The 12,735-nt window shown below is 53.2% G+C and overlaps 1 protein-coding gene across 4 annotated transcripts in view; it reads left to right on the top strand.

Moving 5' to 3' along the window:
• Positions 1-12,735, top strand: part of CADM3 (cell adhesion molecule 3) — a 138,701-nt gene that overhangs the window by 47,361 nt on the left and 78,605 nt on the right. For 2 of the 4 annotated variants that reach the window (XM_037882730.2, XM_037882731.2), the window contains exon 2: positions 3,819-3,932. The exons of the other annotated variants lie outside the window; for them this stretch is intronic. In XM_037882730.2, coding sequence (XP_037738658.1) covers positions 3,819-3,932 — 114 coding nt within the window. The remainder of the gene's footprint in view (positions 1-3,818; positions 3,933-12,735) is intronic. 4 annotated transcript variants of the gene reach the window in all.

The following is a 12,735-nucleotide window of genomic DNA, read 5'->3' as shown; positions in this document are numbered from 1 at the left end:
GGTGAGGGCTCTAACGGGGTGTGTGGGCTCCTGGATGGGACCAGAAATGAGGGATTCAGGGTGTGGGAGGGGGCTCCAGGCTGGGGCAGGGAGTTGGGGTGAGGGCTCTGGGCTGGGTTGCTGGCTCTGGGGTGGGGCCGGGGATGAGAGGTTTGGCTTGCAGGAAGGGGCTCCAGACTGGGGGGTGGGGCCAAGGGATTCGGAGTGCGGGAGGGGGCTACGGGTTGAGGCAGGGAGTTGGGGTGCAGGAAGGGGTGAGGGCGTTGGGCTGGGGATGAGGGATTTGAGATGCAGGAGGGTGCTCCAGGTTTGTGGGGGCTCAGGGCTGGGGCAGAGGGTTGGGGTGCAGGTGAGGGTGTTGGGCTGGGGGTGCTAGCTCTGGGATGGGCCAGGGATGAGGGGTTTGAGATGCAGGAGGGTGCTCTGGGTTTGTGGGGGGGTGGTCAGGGCTCGGACAGGGGGTTGGGGCTCAGGGTTGGAGAATGGGCTTAACTCAGGTGGATCCTGGTTAGCGGCGCAGTGGGGGCGGTTCCCAGTCAGCGGCACACTGTGGGGCTAAGGCAGGTCAAAGACCGGGCACCTGGTCACCCTAGTATCTTCTGCCAGCAAGGGGTGTGTGCAAGGGCTCTGGCAGGCCTCACAAGGAGGGAGCCCAAACAATAAGGAGGAGCCATGAGAGAGGGCAGAGGGCAAGGCAGAGAGGATATGAAACCTCCCTCATCAGGGCAGAAGCCAGCCTCTGTTAGTGACCAGGAGGCTTCCCTGAGAGGGTATATTGAGGACTGTTAAAATTGTAGGCAGTCACTTCAAATTTCAGGGGTTCCTGGTCCTGCTTGGGGGCTCTGTAGGGAAACATGCAATTGCGGCCTAGTAGCAGACAGTCTGCAGCTGGGCAGCCTATATTAGTGGGGGAGGGGGAGTTGTGTCTCACTTAGGGAGCAGCCTGCTTTCTCTCTTTCTGTTTTGGAGTTCTTGTGGGTTATTTTGAGTTGTAAGTACTAAAGTGGTGTTACATTGCAACTTTCCAGCAGGAGTATTTAATGTATGTAGTTAACTACTCTGTGGGTCTGCCATGACCATACCACCTGGGGCATGCAAGCCAAGCGCTGCCCACTGTGTGGAACTTGCACCATAGGTGCTGAGTTTCTAGTCTGCTAGGGGGGTGCTCCCCCTCATCTCTGCCCAGGCCCTGCCCCCGCTCTATCCCTTCTCCCCTGCTCTGCCTTTTCCGTGCTCAGTTCTGCCCCGTTCCCTGAGCGCGCTGCGCCTTTGCTCCACCCCCTTTCCGGCAGCTGATCCGAGGGAGGGGAAAGTGCTGATTGGCGGAGCCTGCTGGCGGGCAGGAGGTGCTGGGGGAGGGAGAGGCATTGATGGGGGGCTGCCAGTGGGTGCTAAGCACCCACCATTTTTTTTCCGTGGGTGCTCCCGCCTCGGAATACCCACAGAGTCAGCACCTATGACATGCACATTCCTCCAAAGCAGCCATCTCGCATTGGGAGCCAGGGTTGGATGGGTGGGGTCTCATCCAGTCTGGTGATTCCCATGTCTCTGGGCTATTGAGAAGGGGAAGAAACCATCAGCAGCTCCTTGGGGGGAGGGACAGCTCAGTGGTTTGAGCATTGGCCTGCTAAACCCAGGGTTGTAAGTTCAATCCTTGAGGGAGCCATTTTGGGATCTGAGGCAAAAATTGGGGCTTGGTCCTGCTTTGAGCAGGGGGTTGGACTACATGACTTCCTGAGGTCTCTTCTAACCCTGATATTCTATGATTCCTTGCCCCTTCACCTGGTACAGCTGCTGGATGTGTACTGTCCACTGCTCCCTGGCCCAGATACTGCTGCTGGATGTGTACTGTCTGTCTACTGCTCCCTGTCCCCAGTGCCTTGGCTATGCATGACAAAGCTGGAATTTTCTGTAATATTTTTATAACCCCTATGTGTGCATCAATTTTCCCTGTCTTTCACATGGGTACCGAGTGCAGGGAAAAAGGACGTCTTTTATTGGACCAACTTCAGTTGGTGAGAGAGACAAGCTTTTGAGCTAACACAGAGCTCTTTTTCAGGTCTGGGGAAAGTTCTCAGAGTAGCACAGCTAAGTACAAATTGGAACCGATTATTTAGCATAAGGAGTTAACACATATTCTAAGCGACCATTCAAGGTAAAGTGGCTCATTAATATCACTGCAGTCATAGGACAAAAAGGGGTATTTGGGGGTTACAGATTGTTGTAATAAGCCATAAATCCAGTGTCTTTATTAAGTCCATGATTTTTAGTGTGTAGCAAACTTACGAATTTTAAGCTCCTAGGCTCATCTTTTGAAGGTGTTGTGCAGGTTTCCTCTGAGGATGAGAACTGAGAGGTCAGGTTAGAGTGATCACTTTTTGAAGCATTTGCCCACAGGTGTTATGGTGTTTTTGTCTTTTAGCGTTTTTCAGTGTGAGTTCATTTGAGAACACAGTGATTGTCTGTCTCATTTCACCCTCAGAGTTGTTATTGGAGCATTTAGTGCACTGGGATAGCTCTTGCAGGATCAGGGGGAGGGATAGCTCAGTGGTTGGACTAGATCAGGGGTCCCCAACACAGTGCCCACGGGCGCCATGGTGCCTGCCGGGGCATTTTTGTGCGCCCGCAGGACACCTCGTTGCTGAGAAGCGTCACCGTTTCTCGGCGGCATTTCAGCAGCAGCACTTCTTCCCGGTGGTGCTTCTCTGTGGTGGCATTTTGGCGGCGGGGTGTCTGGCGCCCACCACAGTCTTCTGGGAATAGCAATATGCTATTTCCACAAGAAAGGTTGGGGACCACTGGACTAGATAACCTCTTGAGGTCCCTTCCAATCCTGATATTCTATATTTTTTTTATTTTTTTAGACGGGGGGAGGGATAGCTCAGTGGTTTGAGCATTGGCCTGCTAAACCCAGGGTTGTGAGTTCAATCCTTGAGGGACTGGGGCAAAAATTGGGGATCGGTCCTGCTTTGAGCAGGGGGTTGGACTAGATGACCTCCTGAGGTCCCTTCCAACCCTGATAGTCTATGATTCTATGGATCTTGAAAGGTATTTTGTGGGAGCTATTGATCATCGTAGCAGTGGTGATACGTCTGCAGATTTTGTATCTGTTGTTCTGGCTGGGTCTGGTGCCACTCTTGGGTCCTGGTTTGTGGGGAGCTTGCTTCTGATGAGTTGGTGAGGCTGATGGGTTGTTTGAAGGCTAGAAGAGGGGATTTAGGAAAGATTTCTTCCAGGCTGCGGTCCCCTGTGACAGAGTGCAGGGTGCGAACAGTTGAGCCTGCACTCTGATCACCCGATGTGATTTAGTTCCCCTTGAGAAAGCTGAGGGAGGTAGTTAGAGAATCAGAGTGGCTGGCTGGGATGGGAAGCCAAGAAGGAAGTCCCATGGGGGGCGGGGAGGGAGACAGGATGGGACGGGACCAGACCAGACCAGAGCTAGTTGAGCCCAGTTACACTGAGACCACAGGGGAGGGAGACCTCTGTTCCTTTCAGGACCAGAGGTGCTGCTGGTGCTGTGAATAGACCGTTGCACAGGGATTGCTGTAGAAATGGTGGAGGGAACTTAAAATAAAAGGGTTTGGTGAAGGCACAACCACTGGAGTCCGTGCAGTTTCTGTGGGGAAGAAGGTGGGAGAGGAGCCATACCCCGTGACACGTGGGGGCTTGTCCAGGATCTTGACTTTCCCAGTTGTGGCGATTGAGAGACACGGGGGAGGCTGCTGCAAATATTTGGCACCAGTACGATGGAGCAGACTCTGCAGTGGTTGGTGGACTAGCAGAAGAAGCTGCAACAGAGCATGCAATCTTTCCAACAGGCACACCAGCTGGAGAGACAATCCCTGCTGGCCTGGCAAGCAAAGCAACAGAGGAGATTGCAGAAATTTATCAGGGAGCAAGCACGAGTGCAGCGGCAGTTGCTTCAGACACTGGTGAGTTCCGGTACGGGGAACGGTAACCAGAGCCTGGGGGTTGGCCTGTGTAAATGACATTTGAGAGGGTAGCAATGGGAGCTGGCTGGGACAGAGGAATGTGCCCCCCCCCCCGTCCCCGCCAGCAACCAGCTCAAGTGGCCTTCATGGCCTTGGGTGACAAACAGACAAAGGACTTTGATGTCGTTAAGGCAGCCATGCTCCTCCGAGTGGGATTGTCTACAGAGAAATATTGGCAGATGTTTCGGGCTGTTAGATAGGCTGAAGACTTACAGGCCAGGACATGTGCCCAAAGCTTAACTGATTGGGCTACCCTGTGGTTGAAGCCAGGCAAGCAGACTATGGGCAAAATCATGGACTCCGTAATCCTGGAGCAATTTCTACAAGGCCTCCCAGAGAACACCCGTGTCTCGGTGAGGAGGTACCAACCCACAATCCTGGAGGCAGCAGTCAAACTCATGGAAGAGTTTGAGGAAGCAGATTTTTATAGACAGGGCCTATAAAAAGAGACTGCCCATCCATGGACTGTGGACTGGCACAATGTTGTGGTTGGACTGGGACCTGCTACAGAGGAAAATGCCAACCGTCTCGATGAAGGTTGGGAGTGGATGGGAGAAAGGCCTAGTGGACACTGCATCAGGATGTTTGCTGGTTAGGAAAGATGTGGTAAAGCTACACTGGATCCTTCCCAGAGAAAGGCTGAGTTTGGAGTGCATTCATGGGGAGAGAAAGCTCTGCCCAATGGCCGAGATTCCCCTGAAGGTCCGGAGAGAGTTTAGGTGGAAATGGGTTGGGGTTGTGGATAGGTTGCCACAACCGGCGGTGGTAAGGATGGACTGGAGCCCCTTCCCCTTTAAGTGGAAAGCAGCTTAGTTGGGGTCCATGGCAGAAAGGAACTGGTCAGAGATGGAGAAAGGGTTTGAAGTAGAGAAGCAGGAGAACCCTAGACAATGTGATACAAGTCGAGGGTGACAAAGGGAAATAAACGTTCCCAAGCGGAAAAGAGGAGGAATTAGCAAAGCAGGCATTAGGAGAAAAGGGAAGGCAGGACATACCAGAGTGGGATGGGCTGTCCTCGGAAGGTTCGCTACCAGGGCCTCGAGAAGAGAAGCCCCGAGATAAGTGGGTAGGACTAGGAGAGCAAGAGTGCACAGAGGAACAACATGGAGAGGGGACAGGACAGACCCCACTGCAAAGCAAATATTGCGATAGGGAGGAGTGAAATCCTCGAGTTGCCCTTGGTGTGAAGATCAGTGGGCCAAAACAGAATCATGGGGGTGTCCCCCCACCCACAAAATGTGACTTCGGTGGGTGGAGGCAGGATAATCATCCTGGGGGTGAGCACAGGAAAGAGGTACCTGGCACCTCCTCTAGGGAAGGGCGGGCCAGAGGCAGAAGGAACGTCAGCGGTAGGCAAGGGTAGAGGTGCGTGACAGTGTGCGGGGTGCATGCATACAGGTGAGCCTGTCCTTTGATCATACTGATGTTCATTAGTTCCCCTTGAGAAAACTGAGGGAGGTAATTAGACCATCCGGCTGGGCTGACAAGGAGGCAGGAAGGAAGTCCCATGGGGGCGGGGAAGAGAGAGGGGACCAAGGCTTGTCGAAACCAGTTACACCGAGGTCTCGGGAGGGAGACATCCATTTCCCACAGGTCCTGGGGAGAGGGCTAAAAGGGCTGTTGGTGCTGTAAATAGACTGTTGCACAGGGATTGCTGTAGAAATGTTGGAGGGAACATAAAATAAAAGGGTCCGGTGAAGGAACAAGAACTAGACTGTGCAGTTTCTGTGGGGAAGAAGGTAGGAGAGGAGCCATGACCTGTAACATTCCCATAGAGCTAAGTTCCCTCTAAGCTGCACGGCACTCTCCCCCAGTCCCAGGCTGCTGCGGCGAGAGAGGGGTGCGGGGGAGTCCTCTCTCCCCACTGCAGCCCCAGGGCAGCCTGCACCCCAAACCCCTCACCCCCTGCACCCCAGCCCTGTACGCCCTCCTGTACCCCAAATCCCTCATCCCTGGCCCCATCCCCAGCCAGAGCCCTCACCCCCCCCACACCCCAACCCTCTGCTCTAGCCCTTAGCCGCATCCCAAACCCCTCATCTCCAGCCCCACCCCAGTGCCCTCCCTCGCATCCCAGCCCTGTGCCCCCTCCCATACTCCGAACCCCTCAGCCCCCACCCCCACCACACATCACATCCATATTGGTGCACATAACAAAATTCATTCTTCACATGGATGTAAAAACATACAGGGAACTTTGCCATTGAGTATGGGTTGTAATTGTTTAATGATAACCCCGTCTGGCTTCCAGTGTGTGGTGATAGGTGACGACTAGGGATGTGTGCTCTGAAGATTTTGTTCCCTATATTGAAGCAGGTTCTCTTGTGGTATTTTGGTGGCCCATTCCAGGCTGTGATCTACTTCTCTGGTGGAGTGTCCTTGTTTGGTGAAGGCAGTTTTACATGTGTTAAGGGGTGTGTCCTAGGCTTCCTCCTTCGAGCATATTCCTCAGTATCCAAGGGCCTGGCTGTAGATAGGGTGACCAGATGTCCCGATTTTATAGGGACAGATCTGATATTTGGGGCTTTGTCTTATATAAGTGCCTACTACCCTCCACCCCTGTCCCAATTTTTCACACTTCTTGTCTGGTCACCCTAGCTGTAAATAACGGATTTCTTGGTATGTTTGAGGTGGTTACTGGATCTGTGGGTTTCTTCTCTGGTTTTCTGTAGGGTTCCATTGTTGAAGCTGATTGTGGTATCCAGAAAGTTGATGCTGGTGCGGCAATGTTCTCAGGCTAAGAAACATCAGTTTGAATGTTGCCTAGCTGTCTGAGCTGGGATGGGCCATTAAAAAGGACTGGCTGAGGCCAGCCTCAAATTAAAGGAGAATCTGAGAAGACAGTGGTAAAGCCAGTCATGAGGACATGGACACCTAGTAACTAAGGACATACAGGGAGAGGGATTTCCCCACCTCTCAGCAGGGAAGCTGAGCAAAGAGCCCAGCTTGACAACAAAGGACGGGGAAGGTGGGGGGTAAGGGTTTCTTCGGGTACGTTAGCAACAAGAAGAAAGTCAAGGAAAATGTGGGCCCCTTACTGAATGAGGGAGGCAACCTAGTGACAGAGGATGTGGAAAAAGCTTATGTACTCAATGCTTTTTTTGCCTCTGTCTTCACGAACAAGGTCAGCTCCCAGAATGCTGCACTGGGCAGCACAGCATGGGGAGGAGGTGACCAGCCCTCTGTGGAGAAAGAAGTGGTTCGGGACTATTTAGAAAAGCTGGACGAGCACAAATCCATGGGGCCAGATGTGCTGCATCTGAGAGTGCTAAAGGAGTTGGTGGATGTGATTGAAGAGCCATTGGCCATTATCTTTGAAAACTCATGGCGATCCGGGGAGGTCCCAGATGAGTGGAAAAAGGCTAATGTAGTGCCCATCTTTAAAAAAAGGAAGAAGGAGGATCCTGGGAACTACAGGCCAGTCAGCCTCACCTCAGTCCCTGGGAAAATCATGGAGCAGGTCCTCCAGGAATCAATTCTGAAGCACTCAGAGGAGAGGAAAGTGATCGGGAACAGTCAGCATGGATTCACCAAGGGCAAGTCATGCCTGACTAATCTAACTGCCTTCTATGACAAGATAACTGGCTCTGTGGATGAGGGGAAAGCAGTGGACGTGTTGTTCCTTGACTTCAGCAAAGATTTTGACAAGGTCTCCCACAGTATTCTTGGCAGTAAGTTAAAGAAGTATGGGCTGGATGAATAGATAAGGTGGATAGAAAGCTGGCTAGATTGTCGGGCTCAACGGGTAGTGATCAATGGCTCCATGTCTAGTTGGCAGCCGGTATCAAGGAGTGCCCCAAGGGTTGGTCCTGGGGCCGGTTTTGTTCAATATCTTCATTAATGATCTGGAGGATGGTGTGGATTGCACCCTCAGCAAGTTTGCAGATGACACTAAACTGGGAGGAGAGGTAGATACGCTGCAGGGTAGGGTTAGGATACAGAGGGCCCTAGACAAATTAGAGGATTGGGCAAAAAGAAATCTGATGAGGTTCAACAAGGACAAGTGCAGAGTCCTGCACTTAGGATGGAAGAATCCCATGCACCTCTACAGATTAGGGACCGAATGGCTAGGCAGCAGTTCTGCAGAAAAGGACCTAGGGGTTACAGTGGACGAGAAGCTGGATTTGAGTCAACAGTGTGCCGTTGTTGCCAAGAAGACCAATGGCATTTTGGGCTGTATAAGTAGGGGCATTGCCAGCAGATCGAGGGACTTGGTCATTCCCCTCTATTTGACATTGGTGAGGCCTCATCTGGAGTAGTGTGTCCAGTTTTGGGCCCCACACTACAAGAAGGATGTGGATAAATTGGAAAGAGTCCAGCGGAGGGCAACAAAAATGATTAGGGGACTGGAACACATGACTTCTGAGGAGAGGCTGAGGGAACTGGGATTGTTTAGTCTGCGGAAGAGAAGAATGAGGGGGGATTTGATAGCTGCTTTCAACTACCTGAAAGGGGGTTCCAAAGAGGATGGATCTAGACTATTCTCAGTGGTAGCAGATGACAGAACGAGGAGTAATGGTCTCAAGTTGCAGTGGGGGAGATTTAGGTTGGATATTAGGAAAAACTTTTTCACTCGGAGGGTGGTGCAACACTGGAATGCGTTACCTAGGGAGGTGGTGGAATCTCCTTCCTTAGAAGTTTTTAAGGTCGGGTTTGACAAAGCCCTGGCTGGGATGATTTAGTTGGGATTGGTCCTGTTTTGAGCAGGGGGTTGGACTAGATGACCTCCTGAGGTCCCTTCCAACCCTGATATTCTATTATTCTATGATTGACTGCTGGAAGGAATCAGGGACTCTCACCAGGGAACTGACTAAGGAAGGCAGACAGAGACTGAATATGGGATTCACTGCAGTATGGCTGGGCTCTGGGCTGACCAGAACGGTCATGCTTTAAGCTTTCTGTCTCAGTTCTAATCTATGGACTGCCAATGCTCTCTTGCGGCTGACTAATAAAACCAACAGTGCTCTATGAGGATCACTCTAAATACTGGCAAGGGAACATTAATCCCTGCAGAGTGGACAAGTCTCTACAGGAGTCTGTCTCAGTTGGACTTGCGGAGCAGAACTCACGGTGTGGAGCAGGAGTGCTGGAGCCCAGAGGTTCAGGAGGTGGCGAGGCCACGTGGCTGACTCTGAAGGAAGAGGGAGGGGGCACAGCACGAGTCCTGATATTGCTGCTGGGTGTTTACCATCCACAGCTCCCCAAACCTGTGCCTTGGCCCTGGTACTGCTGCTGGGTGAGTACTGTTTACTGCTCGCCATCCCCAGCACCGTGGTACTGCTGCTGGGTGTGCACTATCCACTGCTCACCATCCACAGCATCCTGGCCCTGGTACTGCTGCTGGGTGAGTACCGTCTACTGCTCCTCATCCACAGCATCCTGGCCCTGGTACTGCTGCCGGGTGAGTACCGTCTATTGCTTTCTGTTCCCTGTGGTCTGGTACCACTGCTGGGTGTGCACCATTCACTGCTCCCCTCCCCCTTGCGCTGGCACTGCTGCTGGAGGTGTACCGTTGTCACGGATCTGTGCTGCGCTCCCAGCTTTGGAACAGTCTCTTGCAGGAACCTCTTCCTTCAGGTTGGCCACGCAGCCTTGCCGTCTCCTGGGACTGAGCACTCCTGCCTCACACTGTGAGCTCTGCTCAGCGAGTCCAATTAAGCCAGACTCCTGGGAGAGGCTTGTCCACTCTGCAGGGTTTGATGCACCCAGCCAGTGTTTACAGGGACACTCACAGAGCGTTTCCAAAACAGTTTGATTTATCAGAAAGCTGGAACACTGCATTGACAGCCCATAGGTTAGCACAGAGACAGGAAAGTTAAAGCATAGACCATTCCGGTCAGCCCAGAACCCAGCCATGCTATAGTGAGCCCAGGTCCAGGCGCCATCCCTCTGTCTGACCTCCTTAGTTCCCAGGTGAGAGAGCTCCCAGCTTCCTCCAGGAGCCAGCACTTCTCCCCCACCTTCCCGTCCTTTGTTCTCCAGCTGGGCTCTTTTCTCAGCTTCCCTGATCAGAGGTGGAGAAATCCCTCTCCCTCTGGGGTGTGGTTGCTAAATGTCAACATCCTGGTGACTGAATTCTCCACTATCTTCTGGGAGTCTCCTTTAATAGGGGGTTGGCCTCGGCCAGTCGTTTTTAATGAGCATTTAATAATACTCAGACAGCTAGGTGATGCCACAACACCCTCCCACTACCCTCCCCCATGTGTCTTAGTCTGCTTGGAGAGCAAACCCAGAGGCTGTAGCTAAGTTGACTGAAGAATTCTTCCATCAACCTAGTGCTGTCTACATGGCCGGTTAGGTTGGCTTAACTGTGCCACTCAGAGTTGTGGGTTTTTCACATAGGCAGCTTATGTCGACCTCACTCTGTAAGCGTCTGCACTAAAATGTTGCTCCCATCGATGTAATTGCACACTATACTGATTTAATAACTGCACCTCTGCGAGAGGCGTAGTGTTTGTCGAAGTAGTTAAGGTGACAGTGTCAGTGTAGACACTGCATTACTTACTTTGACTGTTGCTGCCTTTCAGAAGCCATCCCACAATGTCTCACGCTGGCAGTTACATCAGTGCAAGCACTTCTGGTGAGGATGCGCACCACTGACACAAGGAGCATAGTGTGGACACGTAAAACCGATCGACGTAACTTAGGTAGATTTAATTTTGTAGTGTAGACTTGCCCATAGTTAAGTCGACCTAATTTTCTATTATAGACCAGGGCTTAGTCCTCCCACTGCCCCCCACTCAGGGCAGCTAGGAAGAATATAGGGGAAACTGAGGCACTGGGCTCCAGCCTGCGGAGGGAGCTGAAGGCAGGTGCTAGTGATGGGGCCCTGGGAGTTTGGGGTTGCTGTGCAGTGAGCAGGGCTTACAGCATGTACTGTAGCCAGGGGCTTGGTCTGTGAGATGCAGGAGTGGAAGAGGAGGCCAATGTCAAATGGCATCAGCACTGGGGAGATACGCACCCAGGCCTGCCCTTAGGGCCTCCCTGGCCAGGTCTCTCCTGCTGTCGCCATTCTTCCACCCTGCCCCCCTAGCCCTTGTCCAGAGTCTCTATCTGTGCCCCGGGTCTCTCTCTAGCTCTTCCCCGTCCTGTGCTGAGTAAAACAGCCAGGCGAAGGCAATGCCCCGGGCTGGGGCTCCCCTGTGCTGCGCTTCCCAGGGTCTTGGAGTTGTTGTGGGAAATAAAGAGCCCACTTGTGTGGTCCTGGCCCCCCACAATGCAGACAGGAACCAGCCCCAAGTGGGGCCCCAGGTAGAGGGGCCCTGTGGTATCAGTGAGACTGTCCCGTCAACACAGGATCTGTAACCCACGGAGCTGGTTCTGCCAGTGCTCAGATGGCACTGCACATGGGGCAGCACTGAGATTGACAATGAGCCTGTCTCTTTGCTCAGCATGATTTAAACCTGCCACCACCTCTCCAGGTGGCACTGCCTGGGGGTGCTACAGAATGGAGCAGGCTACTTTTCCCCAGGTGCCCTGCAGCCGCCCTCATCATTCTCAGCTGTCTAGCTGGATGCCCCTCGGTCAACTCATGCTTGCATCTGCTCTCTCTCCAGTCGCCTGCAGGCACCAGGTTCCTGAGCAGCCTCAGGGGCTGTGTTTGGCATGGCTCCAGGCCCTCTCCCCACGCATGGTGTGTTGCGTTCGCACTGAGATTCCTTTCAGAGGCAGCTGCTGTGCAGTGAACTCAGGTCCTAGCCATCCCCTGGGGCATGATTTTGCTCAGGGCCTGGGAGGCTGTTTCTGCCTGTTGCTCTTGTTGCACGGCTGCTGTGGGTATGTAGTGCCAGCTCCATGCCCCGAGCAAGGGCAGTGCTGGCTCAGGCGACCCACTGCTCAGCCTGCCTTGCACCTGTGTGGAGGCAGGAGCAATTGGGAACTGGGTGGCTGTGGCTCTCCCAGGAGAGATGGGCAGTTTATTGTGAGGGGCCTCTGTGTCTGTGTTTGGAGGGGGAAGGGAAGTGTGTGTGGGTGTGTGCGCGCGCAGAGCAGTATTGTGAGCAGGCACCTTTCTCAACCTGGTCTACAAACACTCTGCTTCTTATGGGCAAGATTTTCAAATGAGCTCAGCACCCAGCAGCTCCCACTGTCGTGGAGAACCCCACTCCGCCCCCTCCCCCTCCATAGAACAATAGAGAATCCCTGTGCCAGGGCCACTCGTGAGCACCTCCGGCGCGTGTGTGGACCTGCCTTCTCTCTGCTTGCAGTGCCCCATGTTGGGTCTTCAGGTGCTCAGCCTTCAGCTAAGCCACGTATAGTCTATATGCCTGAGCCCACAAACAAACAAACCACTTGAGGGGTAAAAGGTCCAACAGGGCATGTCACAGTGCCTTGGGTAATGTCTTGAGCCCTGTCTCTGGGCTCAGTTCTCAGCCCCTTATGGGATAGTTTCAATCTGTCCCTGCCCTGGTATAGAGCAGTGCCCCAAGGGCCTTCTTGCTGGAGACTCTGCGTCCTATGCATCCTTTGGGCCTTTGAACAGCTCTTATCCCCTTCTTGGGGCTCTGGCTACTCTGCCGCGGGAGCCCAGAACCCAGGCCCTCCCACTACTCCAGATCAAACCCAGGGACCCTATAAATATCAGCCATGTGCTGCTTCCTGTAACAGTTGCTGCTGCTCTTACCTGTGCCACTTCCCACACAGCCCTTTCTGCATCACCCTTCCCTCAGGGCTGAAGCGCTCACAGGAGCTCTAGCCAGGAGCAGCACCCTGGCTCCACTGGTCCCAGCCAGCAACTGAACTGCTT

This window comes from Chelonia mydas, chromosome 24 (assembly GCF_015237465.2).
Source record: "Chelonia mydas isolate rCheMyd1 chromosome 24, rCheMyd1.pri.v2, whole genome shotgun sequence".
Taxonomy (NCBI): domain Eukaryota; kingdom Metazoa; phylum Chordata; order Testudines; family Cheloniidae; genus Chelonia; species Chelonia mydas.
Note: the sequence above shows the minus strand (reverse complement) of the source record. Positions and strands in the feature narration are given on the sequence as shown.